Source organism: Rhinoderma darwinii, chromosome 1 (assembly GCF_050947455.1).
Source record: "Rhinoderma darwinii isolate aRhiDar2 chromosome 1, aRhiDar2.hap1, whole genome shotgun sequence".
Taxonomy (NCBI): domain Eukaryota; kingdom Metazoa; phylum Chordata; class Amphibia; order Anura; family Rhinodermatidae; genus Rhinoderma; species Rhinoderma darwinii.
Window position 1 is genome coordinate 206147555 of NC_134687.1, and position 24357 is coordinate 206171911.

The 24357-nt window shown below is 40.6% G+C and overlaps 1 protein-coding gene across 1 annotated transcript in view; it reads right to left on the reverse strand.

The window, feature by feature from the left end:
• The window catches only part of CDS1 (CDP-diacylglycerol synthase 1), a 71765-nt gene that overhangs the window by 10020 nt on the left and 37388 nt on the right, over positions 1-24357 (reverse strand). The window contains exons 2-9 of the mRNA XM_075861109.1: positions 23478-23608; positions 21720-21816; positions 20785-20882; positions 14680-14819; positions 10938-10996; positions 5496-5578; positions 2747-2834; positions 1909-1977 (exon numbers count right to left, since the gene is read on the reverse strand). Coding sequence (XP_075717224.1) covers positions 1909-1977; positions 2747-2834; positions 5496-5578; positions 10938-10996; positions 14680-14819; positions 20785-20882; positions 21720-21816; positions 23478-23608 — 765 coding nt within the window. The remainder of the gene's footprint in view (positions 1-1908; positions 1978-2746; positions 2835-5495; positions 5579-10937; positions 10997-14679; positions 14820-20784; positions 20883-21719; positions 21817-23477; positions 23609-24357) is intronic.

A 24357-nucleotide genomic window follows, 5' to 3' on the forward strand; every position in this document is an offset into this window, starting at 1 on the left:
AGGTTACTGTCCCTTCTGTCTCGCAAATATCATTCATTTGTTTGGGGCTCACTCAGACAGCACCCGGACCTGAAAATCGTTTGTTTAAGTGTAAAACAGACAGCACCCGGACTTAACACTGACCCATTATAGTTATTGGGTCAATTCTGACATCAGTTTTTTGCACATTCGTCCGTGATGTAAAAATCGCAGCATGCTTTATCCTGGTCTGTTTTTCACGCAGCAATGGCCAATAAAAAACAATGGGTTTGCGTGAAAAACGGACGCCACATGGATACCTTCGGTTCCAACACTTGAGAAGTGAAACAGGTACTAGAGCCAGAGCAGTGTGGTCCTGAATATAAGATATGGTCAGAAGCCAAAAATATGCACAAGAAAAATCAAACTGAAGGTAATTGCTGAAAAAAAGATGCAAATGGATGAAAAAATAGTTTTCACGCACTGAACACGGAAAAGTTTTAACAACGTTAGTCTGAATAAGCCCTATGGATAAGGCAGCATTGACACAGCTTTCAAATAGATTTTTAATGGGCGCACAGCGTTACGTGTAAAACTGTTGTCTACCTGCAAAGTCATGGATAGATTAATGAATAGACCCTTTATGGCCGCACAATTTTGCAGGTCAACAGCAATTTTAGGCTATGTTCACACGCTAAACAAAAAACGGCTGCAATATACGGAGCTTTTTTTCAAGGGAAATCAGCCTCTGATTTTTAGCCGTTTTTTATGCATCAAGCGTTTTTGGAGCTGTTTTTCTATTGAGACAATGAAAAAACGGCTCCAAAAAGGGCTCAAGAAGTGACATGCACTTCTTTTTTACGGGGTGTTTTTTTACAAACGGCCGCGTAAAAAGACGCCCTCTGGGAACGAAACACAGTTTTTCCCATTGAAATCAATGGGTAGATGTTTGGAGTCGTTCAGCCCCCGTATTTTCAGCCGTTTTTCGGGGCATTTACGGCCGAAAATAAGCCATGTGAACATACCCTTACTTGCAATACTGCGCACCCATTAACAATTAAGTTGAAAACCTTAGATCTTTTATAGAAAACCTTTTTTAAAAAAAAGACTCAATGCTGCCCCATGTGACCTTACCCTAAAATATTTTCTCCTTATGGACATACAACTGAGCCCTTAAGGACCTCTATATTAAACTACAACCCTAGCTAAAGGGACTTAACCTATTCTAACAATCTAAATGTTCCCACAGCAGTCTAATTGAAATACACGTTAGGCTTCGTTCACAACTGCGTTGGGGTCCGTTCAGACGTTCCGTCGGTGGTTTAAGTCAGAACGGGACCCTGAACAGACACGAACGGAAACCAGAGGTTTCCGTTTCCATCACCATTGATTTCAATGGTGACGGATCCGGTGCCCATGGTTTCCGTTTGTGTCTGTTGTGCACCGGACCAGTCGTTTTGCCTGAAGCAATAGCGTAGTCGAACGGGACCCCAACGCAGATGTGAAAGAAGCCTTACAATGATTTTTTTTCTCAATATTGCTTCGCCGTCTATCAATATTTGTGTATACCGTGCTGGTCATAGGAAACCTTTTCCTGCCCTGTACCATAAACGTATGGCGCTGGAACCGGTAATTAACACCCAGTGGCATATGTTTAAGGATCTGGGCCCGAGTGATCACATGCAGGGGGCCGGTTGTGATTGATTGGCAGTGGTAAAAGCTTGGTTCAGAGAAAATGCTGATCCCGGCTGTTTAATCAGTTAGCGATCAATATTGGGGGAGAAGGGGTTTTGCCCCCTTATCGTTATAACTGTTCACTCTGCTAAAAACAAATAATAATGTTAAAACATATTGAACTGTGGTATAATGACAGAGTACTTTGAAATCCTTCATGATTTGGATCGTTAAACCACTAAATGTTCCAAATAACAATAAACTAAGCGTACTCACCATAAACCCAAATATTATGGTCAGAAAGAATCCACCAATGAAACCTTCCCATGTCTTTTTGGGTGACAGCTAAAAGATCAAAGCATTAGTTTAAACTGAGAACACTATAGTTACAATACAATAGCCACATTGCACTGTATTCAATTCTTTTTTTTAGACTTCCATCTACATTCGAGCCTCCATGGCGGATTTCGTCAGACTTGACTGGGGAATAGCGCTGCATGCAGTGCTATTCTTCCAGTCAAAACGACAGACACAATAACGGAACCCAATGGACCAGGTTGACTAATGATGTTGTACAACGAACTCGTCAATGCGTCGTAGTTTCCATAATAATTTTTATATATATATATATATATATATATATATATATTTATTATAAATAAAAACATTTTTTTAGGTTTTTTAGGTTTTTCATGTTCCACCAATTACTATTTCATTAATATAAGGAGGTTGTATAAACGGCACATGAGCCTGTGATGAATACTGACATGAACAGGGACTAGAAGTAGCTCTTGGGGGGGGTCACGTAGCCACAAAAAAAACATACTGCAAAATTCATGAAACTGGACATTAAAGGTTCGTTTTTTGTAATTTACACCCCAATGTTTGCACACAGAAGCTTCACATCACTAATATGTCCTTAAGCTCAACACATAAGTGGACAGGACATTGCTCCCCATGACGCTGGCACGCTCTCTGGATCATTCTGCGCTCCAGTGAACATTCTAACAGTATGGAGAGCTAGACTGAAGTGTTCATCAGATTAACGCGGACTACAGTAAAATCTGGACACACAGTCTTCTTCAAGGCACTTATAGTAATAATTGAGGATTACCTTTATTAACGGGGTCCTACCAAAGAAAAACCCAAATAGATAAGCCATAATATCATTACAGATAACAATGGAAACAGGAACTAGAAACCTATAAAAACATAAAACAAACATATTAGTACTACAGATTAGTTCTAGATTATACAAGCAAATCAGATGCAAACAATGCGCTGCAAACAGGAATGTGACAAATAGAAGCATCAGCGGGAGCAAACGGGTCATAGGAACTAAGAAAAATCACATCATCAAACAATTGCCACCCTACTAATGCCCAGTCACTTTATCTCACCAACATAAAGATAAATTGCCACCAAATAGCAGCAATATCTCTATATAGCCCCGCAACTGGAAAATATTCACTATGCCCCATACATTAAAAAATGGTATTTCTCTTACTACTCATAGTTAGTACAGTTGAAAAAAGGTACAAAAAAAAGGTACAAGTCCATCAAGTTTAACCAGCATGTGATGCGCTTTACAACATGGATATATGAGAAAATAGTTGTCATATGAATAATAATAATAATAATGTCAGATAGTACATTGTACATATAAAAAAAAGCTTAGGGGTACCACGGATATCATGCGTCCCAAGAATCTATGACCTGTACTGTATATTTACTGCGCTCAGTTCCACTACCCTTGTAATTTAAAGATGGGCGTACAAAGCTCCAAACTCCCTACGTAGACATGGATTTCAATGCTAAAATTGTGGCTGCTCTCCACTGGAGCGAGCTGCATACTGCTTTATTATGGACTTCATTGTATACTTGGTACACCGTAATCGTGGTACACCGTGGTAGTAGCCACAGATTTTAATCATTTAACTCAGTAGATTTGGAGCTCTGTATCAGAAAAATAAAGTTTCAACTTTTATAAAGTTGTATCATAAAAAGGCCCGTGCCAGATTAAAAGAAATGGACTTGATATTCTAGCTCTTCACTCCTTCAGAAACGCAATAGTTGCAGATCCCCTGCATTTATATTATGCACCACAGTGTGCATATGTGTATTGAAAGGCTTCGCACCTTTGTGATACGGTCACGATAGTGTACCTACATGTGTATTCAAAGGTTGCCCTTCACCATGATAATATCACAATATCGTGCGGGTATTTACAGACCGCCCCCGGTTGTGGCGATGTCACTATAGTGTGTAGGTTGTATTCCATTGTGATGATGTCACCGTACTGTCTTATTTATATTCTACACTCTATTGTGATTATAGAAAAATCAGGGGGAGACATACCATATCTGCAACCTGTGAAGTTGCACAGGGGCCCAGAAGGTAATGGGGGCCCACTGCCACCTTCAAAGTAGATCTATACTGTCTATTAGTTTGTATGTAAGGGATTAGGATAATAAATTAATTACTGGTGGTTTCATAGAGAGAAATAAGGGTGTTGATCTTTGAGGAGCTATTCCAGAGCAAGGGGCCCATAGACTTTCACAGGTGTCCTCTGCAGTCTGTGTGCACCCCTGGAATAGAGTGTTTGTACTTATGAATTGATAAAAAACAATGATATAACAAGGTGTATAAGTGTAGTGTATTTCTAGAATGTGCTTTTTTGTGATTATGTCACAATAGCATGCATGTTTCTCTAGGTTTTGTTGTGATGATGTCACTATAGTAGGTTTGTATAATTCTAGGTTTTGCTCTGTTGTGATGATGTCACTATAGTATGTTTGTATAATTCTAGGTTTTGCTCTGTTGTGATGATGTCGCTATAGTATGTTTGTATAATTCTAGGTTTTGCTCTGTTGTGATGATGTCGCTATAGTATGTTTGTATAATTCTAGGTTTTGCTCTGTTGTGATGATGTCACTATAGTATGTTTGTATAATTCTAGGTTTTGCTCTGTTGTGATGATGTCGCTATAGTATGTTTGTATAATTCTAGGTTTTGCTCTGTTGTGATGATGTCTCTATAGTATGTTTGTATAATTCTAGGTTTTGCTCTGTTGTGATGATGTCACTATAGTATGTTTGTATAATTCTAGGTTTTGCTCTGTTGTGATGATGTCACTATAGTATGTTTGTATAATTCTAGGTTTTGCTCTGTTGTGATGATGTCGCTATAGTATGTTTGTAGAATTCTAGGTTTTGCTCTGTTGTGATGATGTCACTATAGTATGTTTGTATAATTCTAGGTTTTGCTCTGTTGTGATGATGTCACTATAGTATGTTTGTATAATTCTAGGCTGTGCTCTATCGTGATGTCACAATATGCCCATACACACAAAAAACAACAACACACACACACTAATATATAACTGATCATTTTGCATTTTCGATATCAGCCACTTGGTGTTCCCTCCAATGCTGGATTATCAGCATTTTACTGTATGAAAAATTAATCTTTTCTAGATTCTTACAGTTCTAAAAAGTCAAATATAAACTCTATAAAGTTAGATGTCTATTTGCCCTACTTTAGCAGAACAGCTGTTATTGCAGAATGTAGTATAAATATCCGGTTCTCAGCAATAAGCAATTTTGTGCTTGCATTTGTTGTTTTAGAGTACTGCAAATAGCTACAACATGGAATAACGTCTCCTTAGAACCTACCTGTTGCCCTACGCTGACAGATCTTATAGCGGTGTCATCATGGAGATGGGACAGTTCTATACATTGTAAGACAGTGTACATATCAGGCTGACTGAGATTCAACTACATGGCACTCTCTCCGCTCGGTACCTTGGTTCTAGGTGTCTTTTACATGTTAAATATGGAACTCACACAGATGTCAGACCTTACCAGATAATCCCTTCAAAAAGATTTTGGATGATAAGATGAGACTGTGTGACAGTGATCAGCAAAGTGACATGAGTCCATCCAAACTGTTAATAGGGGAGACAACACAACAATCAGTAAATAGGACAAAACTATGCAAAAAGCAAGGACATTTCTTTATAGAGACTGACAAATCGACACACACTGGACCGGACAATTTACATGGAATGATGTCAATTATAGGAGGACATGTAAAAAAAAAGATGGTAAAACAAATAAACCATAAAAAGGAGTCCTGGTCACGTGATGGACACACAGGTGCACAGCTTGTTACAGAACAGCTATCCGAAGCGATGTCTTGAAACGAGCCGTGCACCTGTGTGGCCATTTTTTTTGCCCACTAGATGTAAAAATGAAGGTTCCCATTGAATGACTGCAAACAGATCTTGAAAACTGGGAGGGATTTATACAGAAAGTATTTGGGAAATTTGTATAACTTTTAATTATACAACGAATAAGCTTTATTTGCTGAAACTAGGATATTACTTTAAGAAAGCGAAATATAAAAAAGAAAAACATATAGCCACTGACACACATAATTGTTAATCTGAAGTCGCTGCAGGATGTACCCACTATTTCCTCCCATGGTCTTTTATCTGGTGAGCTACACATGAGACAATGTTATCCGACAATCCGATGAAGATACAGCAGAAAGGTGAATCTTCATTAATATCGGTAAATGGGGCAAACAGGGAACAACGGTGAGACATACACGCATTCAAACACACTATTCATACGCATCACGCCATGTTGCACTTTACACAAGTCTGGATTCATTTTTTTACATTAGCATTTTCGTTCTTCCCCACCTTTTTAAGGCCTCATGCACAAGACCGTAGTGGTGTGCACGGCCGTGCACATGGCCGCGTGCATTCATTTCTGTGAGCCTGGACGGCAAAACACGGCCGTAATAAGACATGTCCTATCTTTTTGCGGTCCAGGCCCCTGGGCAATGCATGAACCGTGGAAACCCCGGTCGTGTGCATGGGCCCATAGAGGGATGGGACCGCAATTCACCCGCAGATTTGCGGGTGAATTGCCGCCGCAAAAACACGTTCGTGTGCATGGGGCCTAACAGTTGTTCATTTGTTTTTAGCTTATTTGCTTTTTGTTTAGAACATCTTTTCACATGCATTGCACAGTATAGCGTAACAAGCTTTTACATTCTGTTAACATGACATTCGGTAAACTAAATACAATTCAAGATATGAGACAATTGCTCGTGTTTTGATCCCAACACTGCTCCACCCCACACTCCTGGTTGCCAATTTTCTCTGTAATCTACCAGGTAACCATTTAAAAGTCCTTTTACATGCACGATATGGGCCCCGAAAAGGAGCACCAATCAATGAGACATCTTTTCGATAAGCATCGGATTCCTCCTTTCACAAGGAGCAATAATCCGTACTGAAAACATGATTACACTAAAGGACAGTATTCCGGCGGGGAGACAGTGACTCACAGCAGCATGGATGACTATGATGCTAGGAGCCCGGCTTTCTGAACTATGTTGGATCCAGGAAAAGCGGGCGACATACGGTCTGTATCTCACGCGCTGAACACAGCCTTGTGAATTAACCACATAATTTCCCTCACACATTAACCCAATGGTGCCCATTATAATCATTATAGTAAGTGATCCCATCAAGTACCTCACTCAAAGTTGTAATGGGCAACATTGGGTTAATGTGAGGTACATGATGGGGTTAATTACTATTAATGTGAGGCACATGGAGGTACTAAATTCATAACATCATGTGCCTCACATGATAAGTGACTTCATCATTATCCTCACATAATGGCAACATTGGGGTTAATGTGGGTCACATTAATCCCAATGTTCCTCAATGCTGGCTGCCTTTATTTCAAGCTTGTGCTCTGCTGTAATACCTGCCTGGGGCCGATCTGTCACTACACTGCAGCGCGAGCGATACAGGCACGTCATCAGGAAACCTGTGCCGCTCGTAACAGTCCCCTCACAGCCCATTTCTCACATTCTCAGATTATCATTGGTGGCAGTAGAGAAAGGAAGGAGGAGCATTCCTCCCTCCTACTGGCACTAATGACGAGCGGGGCATCACAGTAGGAGGGAGGAACGCTCCGCCTTCCTTTTTCTACTGCCACCAATGATAATCTGAGAATGTGAGAAAGGGGAAGGAAAGGGTCACTGTAAGAAGAGACGATCACGGGCGCTTTACACCGCGCGCGCCATGTTCTCTTTATTTATTTCAGCACTAAGCTGTGCAGCCACACACAGCTTAGTATTGAAATACATAAAATTGACAGTATTTAACCATTTGCCCCCGTACAGCATCGAAATGATATCGAAATTTCTATGCATCCCTACCATGGGGTATACTTTTTTTGGGTGTAAACCATAGCCAGGCAGAAAATAAAAATAAAAATAAAAAAAGCTCATATATGCCAGAAGCTTTTCCCAGCATATACATAAAACTTCGGGTTCAAACAAGATGTAAAAAGGTGATTAGTTAACCTTTTATGACCAAGGGTCATTGTTACCCCTGTGTCCAGGTCAAATTTTCCATTGATGATTTGCACTTCTTTAAACGATAATATCTTTGCAACCGCTTTGACCGTTTTTAACCGTCATTTGCCATCAGTTTCATGGCCATTAAAATTCATCCATTTTTTTTTTATTAGTTAGGGTTTTTTGTCCTAACCCCCTGTAAACATCACAATGCCCATGTACATAGTGCTGCAATGCCCCTGTAGACAGTGCCCAATGTAAAGCGCCACAGTTCCCACTGTAGATAGTGACCACAGTGCCACACATAGTGCCTATATAGATAGTGCCAGTGTCCCCTGTTAGTGCCCATATAGTGCCACCCCCTGCAGATAGCGCCACCCCTATAGATGGCACCATCCCCCCTATAGATGGCACCAGCCCCCCTTATAGATGGCACCATCCCCCCTATAGATAGCGCTAACTAAGCTTCCTCTAGGAGCGGAATCCCCGGTCAGAGCGCTCTGGCAGGGGATTCTGATCCTAGAGGGAGCCCCTGACGTCTCTGTCCATATATGGACAGGGACTTCAGGAGCTCCCTCCAGGAGTGGAATTCTCAGCCAAAGCGTCGGCAATACTCTGGCCGGGGACTCCGCTCCTAGAGGGAGCCCCTGGCATCAATATCCATATATGGACAGAGGCGTCAGGGACTCCCTCTAGGAGCGGAATCCCGGGCCAGAGCGCTCTCACCGGAAATTCCGCTGCTAGAGGGAGATTAGGTGGCACTAAATACAGGGGGGGGGGGGGGGTTGTGTGTGGCACTATCTACCGGGGTGGGGTGTATCCCGTGTATCTTAATTCCCCAGCAGAAATGAAAGTGCAGCGCTACTTACACTGAAGCAGCATTACAAACATTAAACCCTGTTCAAGGCTGTCAACGTTTAATACGTGACAACTGCACGGGGCATTAGCAGTTCGAACGTATATAGCCGTATGGCTGTCGTGAAGGGGTTAAAGATAGCAAGCAACGCATTGTCATTGTAACTGCTACTATGTATAGGTAGTCTCCTTATTCACAGACAGCAATCTATAGTTAAGGTGCCCATACACATTATACAAAACTAGTCCACTTGTGTTGTAGTGGAGCACGCAGCCCTCTGTTTGGAACAGTGTGGAAAGCAGCTGAAGCTTAACCCCAACATTTGCCAATGCCTAGAATTTTCTCTCCAGAGTGCAAAGCACAACTCTGTCTCTATAAAGAGTGGAATTCAGTCTGCACATGACAAGGGATCACTTTCTGCTGGTGAAAATATGCCTGCCCATGTTAGGGCAAAACGGACACTAGAAGTCTCCTAAAGACTTCCAATCCACACAAACACCCAGCCACGGGAGCCAAAAGAATCCGGCCACTGGATGCACATAAACATTTGGTGTTACAAGTAAGAAGCACATCTAATGGTAAATGAGGATTGAACCAAAATCAAATGACACCCTTCTAACTAAACCTGAAACTATATATATTATGTACATATAAAAAAGAAACAATAGAAGACAACTCATTTCTCAGTTCACTCAAAAGTTTGGTCAAAAGTAAAATGCTAAAAAGAATTGTAAAAAGTGTAATTATTTATTACCATTTTTACACACTGTACCCCTAACAGCAACTAGAGTATTTGTATAAAAATGTTATTAAAATAAAGCCATTGGAGAAAAAAAAAAAATCGTAGCGGTTAAATCAGCACAACTATAAATCGCTAAACAGTGTCTGGTAATTCATGGCAAAACTAGCACAGTCTATGGTATTTATTGCTGGTGGCTCTAGAGGTTTGTGCAGACTACTATAGTGTATGGTAATGGTTACAACAAAACTGGCTCGGCTGTTTCCATAACTTATATAGAAATTAATTTGAGAGCCTTAAAAAAAATGTGTTTACGGCATCTAAAAATCGCTGCAAAAAACGCCTGTGGTGCAAAACCACTTCAATAAAACAGGAGCTGGTTTTCCCAGGCAGAATTTTCTGCCTGCAAAAAACTCCACGTGAAGATACCCTAAGGCTATGTTCACACGGGGTCTTTTGCCGAGTTTATTGACGCGGAAACCGCGTCGCAAAACTCGGCAGAAACTCCCCGAGAACGCCTCCCATTGATTTCAATGGGAGGCGTCGGCGTCTTTTTCCCGCGAGCAGTAAAACTGCCTCGCGGGAAAAAGAAGCGACATGCCCTATCTTCGGGCGCTTCCGCCTCCGACCTCCCATTGACTTCAATGGGAGGCAGGAGAAAGCGTGTTTTCTGCCCGCGGCGCTCAATGGCCGCGGGCGAAAAACGGCGCGATCATTGCTATTCACACGGAGTATTTTGGGGGAGGAATATCTGCCTCAAAATTCCGTTTGGAGCTTTGAGGCAGATATTCCTCCCCCAAAATACTCCGTGTGAACATAGCCTAAGGGGGCCATCTACCTGTAGAACGGATATAGCGGGACTCAACGGTACATTTCTTTAGCCGAGTAACAAAATAGTGGTTCTGCAGGGTTGATAAAAAATCTCAAGTCCCCTGAAGCCACTCAGGTAAAGAAATCCAATGGTGTGATATTCAGTTTTTGCCTGCAGGTCACAGGCGGGCACAGTGCCCGCTAATCCAGTCAGAGAATCCCGCATACAGCAGCAGATCTCTGCTTTCTGGACTCCAGTGACCATGTCTCGGGGGTGGCAGGCGAATATTGATCTTAGCTGCAGTAAAACCTTAGCTTTCAGGTTTTGGATAAAAGTGAGCTCAAAAGCGCTTGGTTACTTATTCAAAATCTTAGCAGCATAAATCTTTGCATATAGCACTGGATTAAATGGAGAATAGCCGACATGTGCACGTAGATTAGTCAGAGTCTCAGTAAGGGCTATCATTAGACAAAAATAGCAGTCTGCATTCACGGAGGGGAATTCATACAAACCATGTAAAACTGCAGACGGTAGTGCTTCTTCACTAGGCTCAATACAAACATGCAGAAACCTGTACGACAGAAAAAGAAAAAAAAACAGTCAAATGGCTTAATGTCCTACGTGTATCCAGTAAGAGCAAACACCCAAGAAGAGGAGTGTTTAAAGTGGACACATGGCTGGAATGCCACTGCCAAATGATTACACCACTGGCACAGGCACAATCCTTTTCTTCTTGGCATGAAAATGTCTCCAAGTAATATATCAGCTGTTCAGTTAAGGATGGATGTTAAAGGGGTTGTCCGTTTTGGATAATCACTTTCCTTTAGAAAGATCCCCAACCGTAAACTGTAATTTGTGGTGGAACCAGGTAGCAAGTATTGACTGTCCCTGCAGCACCACCACAGGCAAAATAAAGCATTACACATTTCCTATTGAAATCAGTGGCCTGTCCATGTAATACATGTGCTGGGTCCTCCAGAGTGAGAGACGCTTTGTAGCCGTTCTTGGCTCTGGCTAATAGATGAGGGTACTATATTAACTTGGTATGTCCAATAATAATATCTGATAATGGGTTTTATAAACCAGACAACCCCTTAAAACATTGTCTATACCACCTTAAAGAGCATTTTTCTAAAATAAAACCTTCCCCATTACATATTGGTCCTTATGTTGTTCTATTCAGCCGTTCCCGATCTACATCGGTTTCTAGAAAAGCTGAGTGATAGCTGATGTGGCCGTCATTACAGTTCACACCAGAGTTGAACCCCAGCTGTTCTAGACACCTGAACATTAAATCAGTCTTTTTACGCAGTGATCTGGAATAGCTAGGGACATTTGCAATTATGAAAATGGTAATCTCTGTTATTTCTTCAGGAGCAAATTTTATGGGGATGTAGCACCAGAAAATTAGATATTTTAATTAGATTTATTTATAAACTTTATTATTTTTTTTGTGACTATACATATTGTTTTTTTTAATATTCCAGTTTTCAAACTAGACACTTGAGCACACACAGTAGGCTGACACTTCCTGTTTTCTGCAGCTCAGTTTTGCTGTATAGACTGGGACAGAATGAGTCATTATCATTAGAGTGCGTGGGATTTAATGGCAGCTCTTTTGTACTGCTGGAGGTCTAGATAAGGGAGTATAGGAAAACTGTATACACAGATAGGGATCTGTACACAGCATCCCTGTCATTCCTTAGTCTCCGGAGGAGGGGCTGTATTCTGTCACTTCCTGGAGACTAATAATCTATGACATTTCTCTGTCAATTAACTCCCATTGATTGAAACTGCCATAAAGCATACACACCCTGCAGTACTGTCTATATAGGAAACACAGGGAGGAAGTGTGTGTCCATGGCCAAACCCAGGGAGGTTATTTAAAAAAATAAAAATAAAAAAATAAAATAATAATATATATATATATATATATATATATATATATATATATATATATATATATATATATCTATATCTATATCTATATCTATATATATCTCATCTACAACATTTATAAAAAAAAAAAATTTAAAATTCTTCTACTGACTGAAATTTAATTAAAAGTAGTTGTACAATTTGTATTTATTTTTTACTTATTTGTAGAATAGGAGATCAGTTTTCTAATATACATGTATTAGAAATTCTGCTCACATACATTTCTTATAGTGCATGAGGCCCCTGTCACAGTAGAATGGTATAGCCCACGGATTAGTCCTGTGTAATGAATCCACAAACTAACTGTAGATGACTAAACATATCGTCAGTCGTGTTTTGTTTTTTTCTTAAACAAAGGCAGCCACACTGATATAAGAAAGGTATGTGTACCGAATTTTAAATATGTATAATTAGAAATCAGTATGATTTCTTATTCTAGAAATACATTAATAAAAACAAAATTAAAAAAGGAGACAACCCCTTAAATGATGCTAAAATTAAATACATTACACATTCCGTTTAATCAGGAGGGAATTAAGGAAAAAAAACCTTTATAGATGTCCGCATTTCGGATTTTAATATCCACTAGTAGCACGTGAATAAATCGGTCACTAACTATTCCGTGCTGTGTGTTTGAGGAGGACTCTGAATTAGGAAAAGTCTGTAAATTTACCTGCAGTCCCATGTAAAGAACAACACAAAGCACAATATATGTACAATGCATTCGGAAAGTCTTTAGACCCTTTCAATTATTTCATATTTTGTTATGTTGAGGCCTTGTGCTAAGATAATAAAAAAAAAAAAAAGTTTTTCCTCCATCATTCTGCACTCATTACCCCATAATGACAAAGAAAACAGAATGTTAGTAATCTTTTCTAATTTATTAAAAAATAAATACTAAAATATTGCATTGACATAAGTGTTTAGACCCTTTACTCAGTATTTAGTTGAAGCACCTTTGGCAGCGGTAACAGCCTCCGGTCTTCTTGGGTATGATGCCATAAGGTTTGCACAACTGCATTTAGGGATTTTCTGCCATTTTTCTCTGCAGATCCTTTCAAGCTCTGTCAGGTTGGATGGGGACCGTCGGTGGACAGCCATTTTCAGCTCTCTCCAGAGATATTCGATTGGGTTAAAGTCGGGGCTCTGGCTGGGCCACTCAAGAACATCCACAGAGTTGTCCATAAGTCACTCCTGTGTTGTCTTAGCTGTGTGCTTAGGGTCAATGTCTTGTTGGGAGGTAAACCCCTTGGGTTCTTGGTCACCTCTCTTACCAAGGCCCTTCTGCCCCGATTACTTAGTTTAGTGTGGCGGCCAGCTCTAGGTAAAATCCTGGTTGTACCAAACTTCTTTCATTTAAGAATTGAGGCCACTGTGCTCTTGGAAACTTTCAGTGTAGCAGACATTTTTTTTTTACCCTTTTCCAGATCTGTGCCTCCACACAATCCTGTCTCTGAGCACTACAGGCAGTTATTTCCTCTTCATGGCTTGGTTTTTGCTCTGATATGCATTGTCAGCTGTCAGACCTTATATAGACAGGGGTGTGTATTTTCGAATCATGTCCAATCGAGTTAATTTACCACAGGTAGCCTCCAATCAAGGTGTAGAAACATTTCAAAGATGATCTAGAGAAATGGGAGGCCCCCAGAGCTAAATTTCAAGCGTCATAGCAAAGGGTCTGAACACTTCTGTCCATGCAAAATTAGAATTTTCTAACTTTTTTTTATAAATTTGCACAAATTTCTAAAATTCTGTTTTCACTGTCATTATAGGGTATTGAGTGCAAAATGATGGTGAAAAAACGTTAATTATTTTTTATTTTAGCGCAAGGTCTCAACATAACAAAAGCATGTTAGACTTTCCCGAAGGCATTATATAATGTGCTGCAAGACTATTTAAATTATACTGAATGGCAGACAAGCATGGCAACATACTACAGATTTAGGTCAAGCTGACCAACTGTAGTGACAGAGAAGAGAGAGACGAGGCAGCACTGGTTGGTGAATAAAATTCCCATTTATTTTGGAAGTGCTGCCTCGTCTCTCTCTTCTTTGTGGATACCATTTGTGGGATCAGGTTCCTTTGAGGCTTGCACCCGTTATTTTGCACTGATCTCCGATGCTGTGATAATCCCTCCTTTTTTTATGTAGGGACAGAAACACCGTCTCCAAATAAATTGGCTTCAGTGTAAACAGCCCGAGACAACTTTAGAATTCATTTGCTTTCCTACTAAGAATCAACAAAGAACAATCTGCACCTAAGTGAAAATGAATGACTGTATACAAAGTAGTAAGATAGTATACTATGGCAACTCACCTATGACATAAAGTGCAAACGATATAAAGCGATGATAGCGAATGAGGAATTGGAGAGATTCTTCCCTTTGTACAAATGTAGCAAAATAGTCTGCCAGAGTCTCCCCATAGAAAAAGTAGTTAACACACAGAAGGAAGTACCTGAAAAAAACGAGAGTAAGACTTTAGAATCTGACAGATGTTTAATTTAAGGGTCTATTCCCACTGCAGTGTACGTCGGAGGTATACGTCGGGAGCATTTCCTGACGTATACCTTGGATACTTCTGTATGTAATAGCATAGTCTACAACACTATTGTATATAGTGTAAAAAAAATTAAAAAAAAAGTGGCCCGACATATACCCCCCAATGGCTGCCAAAAGCTTTCCTGACAAATACGCTGAACATACACGGTGAGTCACGTTTAGTGATTATAGTGGCATGATATCTATACAGAAAAAAATATGGTATTTACACAAGAAAGTGGTTAACATGATACAAAACTCAAAGTCTGTCATATCTTCACTTGCAGTGCAGCTGAATGCTATCTTTTATACACGTTATCAGCAGTCAGGCTGGGTACAGGGTGTTCTTCAATGAGATTACTGCCAAGGAGTTCAAAAAAAACTGTCTGCCCGTATGGTCAGTGCTATGTCTTGTATATCTCAGATTCTCTCAGTTCGGACAACATTTACATATATGTATCTGTACTGGATATCAGCTGCTAGTTTTATAAGCCATATGCTGCCCTGCATGTCTAGTACTCTTTTTAAAAGGAAACGTACTGTTCTTGTTCAGAAAATTGCATAATATTCAATCAAGTTGTTATTATTATAAACATATTTTTATAACATATATGTAGCGGTTTGTTTTTTTATTGTGACTATTCTCATAAAATAAAAACTTTAAATATTCCAGTTCTCACACTGGCCTCAAGAGCAGTCATAATAGGTTGACACTTTCTATGTTCTGAAGTCCACTTGTCAGCTTTGCCGTATAGACTGGGATTGAAAGAGCAGAATCATCTCAGTCTCGTTAGAGAGTCGGGAATATAATGAGAGCTCTATTGTACTGCTAGATGCCCAGATAAGGCAGGAAAACACAATACTCTATTATACGCACATAAGACTTTGCATACATATTCCCTGTCACTCCCTATTCTATGTGGGAGGGGGCTACACTACATTACTTCCTGGAGACTCTAATGGATTAATAACATTTCTCTGTCAATTGACTCCCAGTCATTTCAGCCGCTATAAGGCTGGGTTCACACGACTTATTTTCAGCCGTAATGGAGGCGTTTTACGCCTCGAATTACGTCTGAAAAAACGGCTCCAATACGTCGGCAAACAACTGCCCATTACTTTCAATGGGCTTTGCGATGTACTGTCAAAAGACGGCGCATAAAATTACAGCCTTGTCAAAAGAAGTGCAGGACACTTCTTGGGACGAAATTGGAGCCGTTTTTCATTGACTCCAATGAAGAACAGCTCCAAATTACGTCCGTAATGGACGCCCCGCAAAACGCGAGTACGAGCAATTACGTCTGAAATTCAGGAGCTGTTTTCTCCTGAAAAAAGCTCCGTAATTTCAGACGTAATTGCAGTTATCGTGTGCACATACCCTAAAGGCGCACACACACCCTGATGCTCTATCTATATAGACATTACACGAGGGATCTCTGTGCCTCTAATATGACCCCTCCCCCTCCATTCCTGGGAAGTTTTAGAAAAAAAAAAATAGCTCCAACATTTTCTAAAAAAAATAAAGATACACATATTTTATCTTCTCTGGACATTAAACGAATGATGTTAAAATTAATGTGTACTAAAACATTGCAGAATAAGCGGTCATGTGCATCTACATGAGGAATAACACTATATCTGACCATTATATGACGTATACCTGCATCTTTAGCACTTTTCTAATTTCTGCAGGCTCTATTTCTAATTGTCAGTTTTCTTGCAGCTCAGTTCCAGAGGAGGAGACTAGCTGCTATGATTTCTCACACATACAGCAGAGAGAAAGAAGAGGAGAATAGCTGCTAAGAAAGAATTCTGCAGACTATGGTAATGCTCCCTCTGCCCCACTCCCCTGAATGACAGTAGTTGATGGATCTGCTTGTATACAGAACAGCCGTTAATCATCGGTGAGGAGGTGGGACTCATAAATATGAGTCTGCTGTATTTTTACACAAACGGCCCAATATTTTTTGTGGTGTTTGGTATAATAGCCCAGCAGACCTTTCATTATAATATGCTGCCCTTAAAAAGAGTAACATATTCTGATGACAGATCCGCTTTAAACCATGCGTAGACCATACTTTTTTTTCTTCAAACAGTGGGGCGTAGCTGGATGTCGGGCTGAGCGGATGTGCAGGCCTGAGCTCCCGAGACTCCTTACCCGTTATCCTGCCGAATACTCATTCAACCTGCTTCGGTGCACCACCTAATGTTTGAGGAAGAGCCTACTCCCTCCACTGCAGCCGTTACTCTGGCTATTTGAGGCATTATCTGCCGTATAGGGCGCTCTTCTGCCTGGGAATGGGTCTCAGTGGTTTGGTGTGTAACCGGCCTGTGCTTTCATCAGCTACCATATCATGGTAATCCTATATTATGGTATATCAGCTATTCCGGTATCCCAAATTCTACCTGACAAACTCCCCTCAACGACCAAATACATTATTCTTTTATAGGGAGCTACAGTATAGTAGACACTACCATACCGAAGAAAAGGTAGAGCTGGTAGTCATATTATATAAGAATAAATCTATTTTATTAAACAAGATAACATACAATTAAAAACACATAGTTGTGAAGACTCTAGTACTAACACTGTGGTACAAAATGAAGCATGGAAAAAAGACTGAATGAACAGGTATAATGGTATTGGGTGCCAAATAGATATATTACCCACCTAGATACTACAATGTAACATTCCAAAAGTGGATTGTGTAATAGTAACCCGCAGTGTCCTTTTAATCTCACAAATTCGCAGGCAAATGCCAAGTCAACGAAGGATCACAGAGGGAAACAAGTGGTATCTTAGTAGTGAGCGGTATCCAAAAGCAATCTTACCCATTTATGAAAGGTGTCTAAGTGCGTCCGTGCTAGATCGGCCACAGGGAACCCCAACGCGCGTTTCGCAGTAACGGTTGCTTCCTCAGGGGGTACATGATGTACCGATCTAGCACGGACGCACTTAGACACCTTTCATAAATGGGTAAGATTGCTTTTAGATACCGCTCACTACTAAGATACCACTTGTTTCCCTCTGTGATCCTTCGTTGACTTGGCATTTGCCTGCGAATTTGTGAGATTAAAAGGACACTGCGGGTTACTATTACACAATCCACTTTTGGAATGTTACATTGTAGTATCTAGGTGGGTAATATATCTATTTGGCACCCAATACCATTATACCTGTTCATTCAGTCTTTTTTCCGTGCTTCATTTTGTACCACAGTGTTAGTACTAGAGTCTTCACAACTATGTGTTTTTAATTGTATGTTATCTTGTTTAATAAAATTGATTTATTCTTATATAATATGACTACCAGCTCTACCTTTTCTTCGGTATGGTATTATTAGGGCGGGTTCACACGTGGCGGAATTTCACTTAAATTCCGCTGCGGACACTCCGCAGCGTTAATCCGCAGCGGTGCCGTTTGTCCATTGACTTACACTTTAATTTAGCAGTGTTCGTTTAGACGAGGCGTAAAATTCCGCTGCGGAGCATAGGCTGCGGAGCGGAATTTGGTGTCCGCAGCATGCTCTGTCTGTTGCGGAGCAGTGGCGGACTCATGGCGGAATTTCTCCATTGACTTCAATGGAGAGTCAAAATTCCGCAATGAAGTCCGCAGATCTTATGTGTGCTGCGGAGCGTATTGGTTTTACTACCATGACATTTCTTCATTCTGGCTGGACCTATGTATTTCTAGGTCTACAGCCAGACTGAGGAAGTCAATGGGGCTCCCGTAATGACGGGAGCGTTGCTAGGAGACGTCTGTAAATAGTCACTGTCCAGGGTGCTGAAAGAGTTAAGCGATCGGCAGTAACTGTTTCTGCACCCGGGACAGTGACTACCGATCCCAATATACATGTATCTGTAAAAAAACATATAAGTTCATACTTACCGAGAACTCCCTGCGTCTGTCTCCAGTCCGGCCTCCCAGGATGACGTTTCAGTGTAAGTGACGGCTGCAGCCAATCACAGGCCAAGCACAGGCTGCAGCGGTCACATGGACTGGCGCGTCATCCAGGGAGGTCGGGCTGGATGCCGAAAGAGGGACGCGTCACCAAGACAACGGCCGGTAAGTATGAAAATCGTTTACTTTCACTAGGGAAAGTGCTGTCCCTTCTCTCTATCCTGCACTGATAGGGAGAAGGGAAGCACTTTTCCCGCAGTCCGCAGCAGCTAGTCCGCATCAATGTACTGCACATTTTGTGCAGATCCGCAGCAGAATCTGCAACGCAGATTCTGTGCGGCATTGATGCGGACAGTTGCGGAGGAATTCCGCCACGTCTGGCCGTGCCCTTACTGTGGAGCAGTCAATCTGATTAATTATGGGGGGAAGTTGGTTTGCTAAACTTTACCTAGCCTGTGACAAATATATGTTAGGAGTCTATTTATTAGTATAGTAGACACTATTCAGCTTGCTAGTCCAACCTGTTTTTTTTTTGTTTTTTTTACATGGGTATAGGGTAATACGAATACCTAGCAGTTTCTTGTGGGGGCAAAGAGTGATATGGATAATACCCCCTAATCTAGTGATTTCTCTAATTTACATGTATTTTTTTCAGATAGCAAAAGTCCTTTGTGATCTTTTCTTTCAGGGGCAACCTGTGCCAAATGTGAGGTTTGCAAGCCTAGGAGCAGAACAAGAACAGGATTTTCATGCAGTGCGTTAACATTCTGTCTACGTCACACTGTGTTCTGGCCTAATTTAATCTTAAGTGAAAGGAGAGAACCTGAAGGAGCATGCCAAGCCTTCAAAGCGGAAATACAGACTTCCAATACACAACTAAGTCTTACTCCCTGCTTGGCTCGAGAATAAAAAGTGCAGAAAATGTGGTAGACGTTCGATTTCCTCATCCTGATATGGTAAAATCACTTCTTACTTTTTGGAAAAGTAAACCCAACTCTTGAATGGAAAGAGCCATGTACGTGCAGAGCAACCTTTTCATATGGGCCTCATGCACATGACCGTGCTTTTGTGTCCACAATTTAGCCGCATTTTAGGGGATAAATTGCGGGCCCATTCATTTCTATGGCACCATGCATACGACCATGGTTTTCACGGATCCGTGCTGGGGCCGCAGAAACTCAGGACGTCATTTTACAGTCCGGATTTGCGGCTTGACTAAACTAGTGACATAAATTTTTTTTTGTTGTTGCGGTTCTGTGAATCCTGATGACACACGGATGCTCAACAAAAGTGTTTTTGCAGGCAAATGGACCGCAACGGATCCGTGGTTTTGAGGCCCGCAAAACTACTACAATCGTGTGCTTTAGGCCTTATCCTGGGGCTGGATGCGACAAGAGGTGGGGCTCCTCACTATCAGACATATATGGAGTATCCTGTCGGTATGACATAAATGTTTCAGATGGAAATACCATTTTAAATTAGAGAATCATTGCGATACCCCAGTAGAGATTTAATAGTGAATTTAAATACACGTGCAAAATAGCCCCCAAACAAGCCAAATCTGCTGCCCTTTTTTTTAGGTCACAGTGACAGGCTTTATATCTAGTACATAACGGAGGAGATTTATGAGCAATGGAGCACCTCCTCTCAGGGTCGCCCGCTGAACTCTTCTTTGTAGCATGCTCCATTCTTCAAAATGCACATGCGTGTTCAGGAATCAAGCAGATGCTACCGAACAAGTAGAAATCTGGCACGCTTAGTGTTATTGGAAGGCTACGTCCACATTCATGACACAAACAAATTATCAGTTTTAGTGTTGTGTTAATGAAATTATGCCATCATAAAATAATAAAAAAAAACACCAATGCATACAGTACATACATAAAATATAGAAGCGTTTCTAGCTGTTTTTTGTATGCATATATTCTTCTAGAAATCTCAATGAAAACGTAACCATTTAACCTAATATGTTATTACCTACCAACTAAGAGATCTGAACCATGGTAGCTCATAAGACTTGTAGAATCTGTGACCAATGGATATTATTTCATGAAAGCATTTCACCTGGATCGCAGATACCTGAAACACAAAGGAGTAAATGTCAGCCATTCAAAGTAAGAAAGGCCTGTCAGCAGAAGCGATAAGCGTATTTTCCACTTGTATAAAAATTGCCTCCACAGTCATGCCCAATATATACTGGATAGCACTTCACCAATGAGGCCTGCCACATAGTTTGAGAAGCACTAGTATAGACTAAACATGGTGTGACCAGAGCCATAGTGCTGCGGACTGAAACAGCTTATTAAGAATGCAAAAGGAATGCGTTACCTAAGACGACATTTATTTCCCTATCTGGGTATGAGTTAAAAGACGTAGCTCTAATACACATACTGTAACGAGCCGTGCACCTGTGTGTACGTCACTGTGAAGAATTAATACAGAAAATATATTGGAAAATTGTATAACTTTTAATTATACAAAAATTAACTTTAATTTGCTGAAAGTGGACAAACCCTTTAAGTAATGCAATGGAAATCTAAAGATCATCCCTAAACCATGGACAACACGACAGGGCACATGAGGACTTTGCCTGCTAAATAATAATGCAATTAAGTCTCCAGATATAATAAAAAGACCAAGTAGCCTTATACAGCCTGTGATAACACAAAGGTCAAAGTTCAGCATTTCTTCTTATGTAAGAAGGGAAAACTTCTATTATATCTACCATACACAACCTAACTAGGTTCACATAGATGCCACACTTGGGCATGTATGGTATTGCAGCTAAGCCCCATGCAAGTGAATGGGACTGAGCTGAAATACCAGACACCGCAATTGACAAGCGTGGTGTGGCTTCTGGAAAAGAAAAAAAAACAAAACTCTTTTTCTCAATTAGAAACAAGCTTACAAATTTACCAAAATTAGCAGCATAACGGGTCCCAAGTAGATGAGGAAAAAAAAGGATGTGATCATTGTTAAGCTAAAGATACCCCGAATCCACCAGTTTTTCCATCTGAAATATAAAAATAATATTAAATCAGCCTTTAACATGAATGATAAAGACGAGCTCTGTCAGGGTTTTGAGAATTCAGTAGGGCAGGTGAACATAAATTCTTTGAGGTCCTGAGTATACATCAAAATGCATAGAATACAATTTACTTTAACTCCTTAATGACCGCCCACCGTCTTTTGACGACAGGCGGCGCATGTCCTAAGTCTACAGCGACTTCTTTTGGCGTCGCTGTAGAGGAGGCTGATGAGCGCTCGTGTGAGCGCTCATCCTCTAAGCAGGAGCTGTAACTAACAGCTCCTGACCTTAGAGCAGCCCCCTGAATACAGCTGGGGTCGGAAAACATTCGGACCCCAGCTGTTTAACCCTTTCATCGCCGCGGTCTGTCTTTGATCGCGTCACTGGAAACCCGGTGACGTGATCAAACACCTGGGAATCCCTCTGCAGTCAGCCCTGTGGACCTACAAAGGACCCCAGGGCTGTCTGTTCAGTTTGCCTGCTGTTAGGGCACTCTATGTGCTGCCCTAACAGCAGCCTGTTTCATAGTGACACAGTATGATGTGTTCGCATACGAGAGTATGATAATCCATTATAAGTAAAAAATAAAGTTATCCCTTAATGGGATTTAAAAAAAAAAGTCCAAAAAAAGTCATTATTTTGCATAAAATATATTTTAGTGCCCCTACACTAAATAAAAACAAAAAACCTACACATATTAAGTATCTAAACGACCGTAATAACCTGAAGAATTAATCTAACGGGTTATTTAACGTGAAACGTGAACTGGATAAAAAAATTAACAAGAAAAACTATGCCGAGAATTGCTTTTTCTTATATTCACGCCGTAAAAATACATTTTTCCCAAGTCCAAACGATGAAAAAAAAAGAAGACAAAATTTCTCCTGCATGAAAAAAAATATATATAAAATCTGCAAATTGCTGTTTTTTGGTCACCTTAGCTCTCCAAAAAAAATGGAATAAAAAGTGATCAAAAAGTCGCATGTACCCCAAAATGGTATCGGTGAAAACGACAGCTCGCCCCGCAAAATATAAGCCCCTTTAAAAATAGAAAATGTTATGGCTCTCAGAATATGGCGACACAAAATATATATTTTTTATCAAATAGTTTTATTTGTTTTTTTTTAAAAAGTGGTAAAACATAAAACAAAAACATATAAATTTGGTATCGCCGCAATTGTATCAGCCTGTAGAATAACGTGAATATGTCGTTTTTACCGCCTGATGGACGCCGTAAAAACAAAACCCCCCAAAAATTGCCGTAATGGCTGTTTTTTGCCCATTTCACCCCACAAATTATTTTTTTTCAGCTTCCCAGTATATTATGCGGTACAATAACTGGTGCCATGAACAACTACTATACTATCCCGCAAAAAACAAGCCCTCATATGGCTACGTCGACGAAGAAATTATGGCTTTTGGAAGGCGGGGAGGAAAAATGAAAATGGAAAAACTCAAATTGCCCTGGTCTTTAAGGGGTTAAACAGATGACATAAGAGTTTATGGGTGACGGATGCCAGATAGGTTACATAGATGCTGCGACAGATGCCTATTTGTCGGGAGCTTTTCCCAGGGTATAAGTCAAGTCAAAAGGAGACCATAAATGCAGTGTGAAAGGGACCATAGTTAGACATGGACATAGGTACCTGGATGACATGCCAGATAGAGCACTGTTCAGCAGCTGTGGGGTGCTATCTGTAGGAACAGGGGGTTCTGCAGCATCACCTTCGAATGCCGAGTCGGCATCTGGCTCTACATACTTGTCCTCAACAGTTTCCTGTGGAATAAGATAAAAAAGTTACATCTTCAGTTATCACATAAAGTACTAGGTTTATATTTTAACATAGAATTTTTATATACTCTATTTAAATTCCTTTAAATCGCAACCAAACGCAGGGTAAAAGCCGGGTTCTCAAATGTGTACAGTGACGCCCTGGCATTCATGACCTAAAACTTATATTCTGCCGATTTTGCCGACCAAGTTCAAATGAAGAAGCCACTTACATGAACAGGTTTCACTCCGGACACCAAACTACTTGAGAGCGGAGTGTCACCCCTTGTACCCAAGCTCTGATCTCAAGGGCTACAAAAACTGCTGTATTTACATACAGTACATCCAGGCACAAGCTGTTCTGAAGTGGCACTAAGCAACCAGCCCGATCATACAGTTTGTAGAGAGCTACCCACAACCGGGACGACAGGTTAGAGGCTATGTAAACCTTTTAATGTCATTTCTATTTATTTTTTTAATAAAAAGTTCAATCAATGTGATTGGTGCAACTCATAAATAGTCTAATTAGTTATACTTTTTGAGATACAGCTGCTCTGAACTTAGACGTGATGGATTACAGGTGGATCCTGCGCGTCAGAGACACAAAGGACCTGCTGTACCTGAACACGTCAGTCCCGTGGACCTGACGGGAGCAGGATTTAGCAAACGATACAGCTATGGTGTATAGAGAATACAGAGCAACTGTATCTCAACAAGTAAAACTAATTTTTAATAAAAACGATTTATAAAGTTGC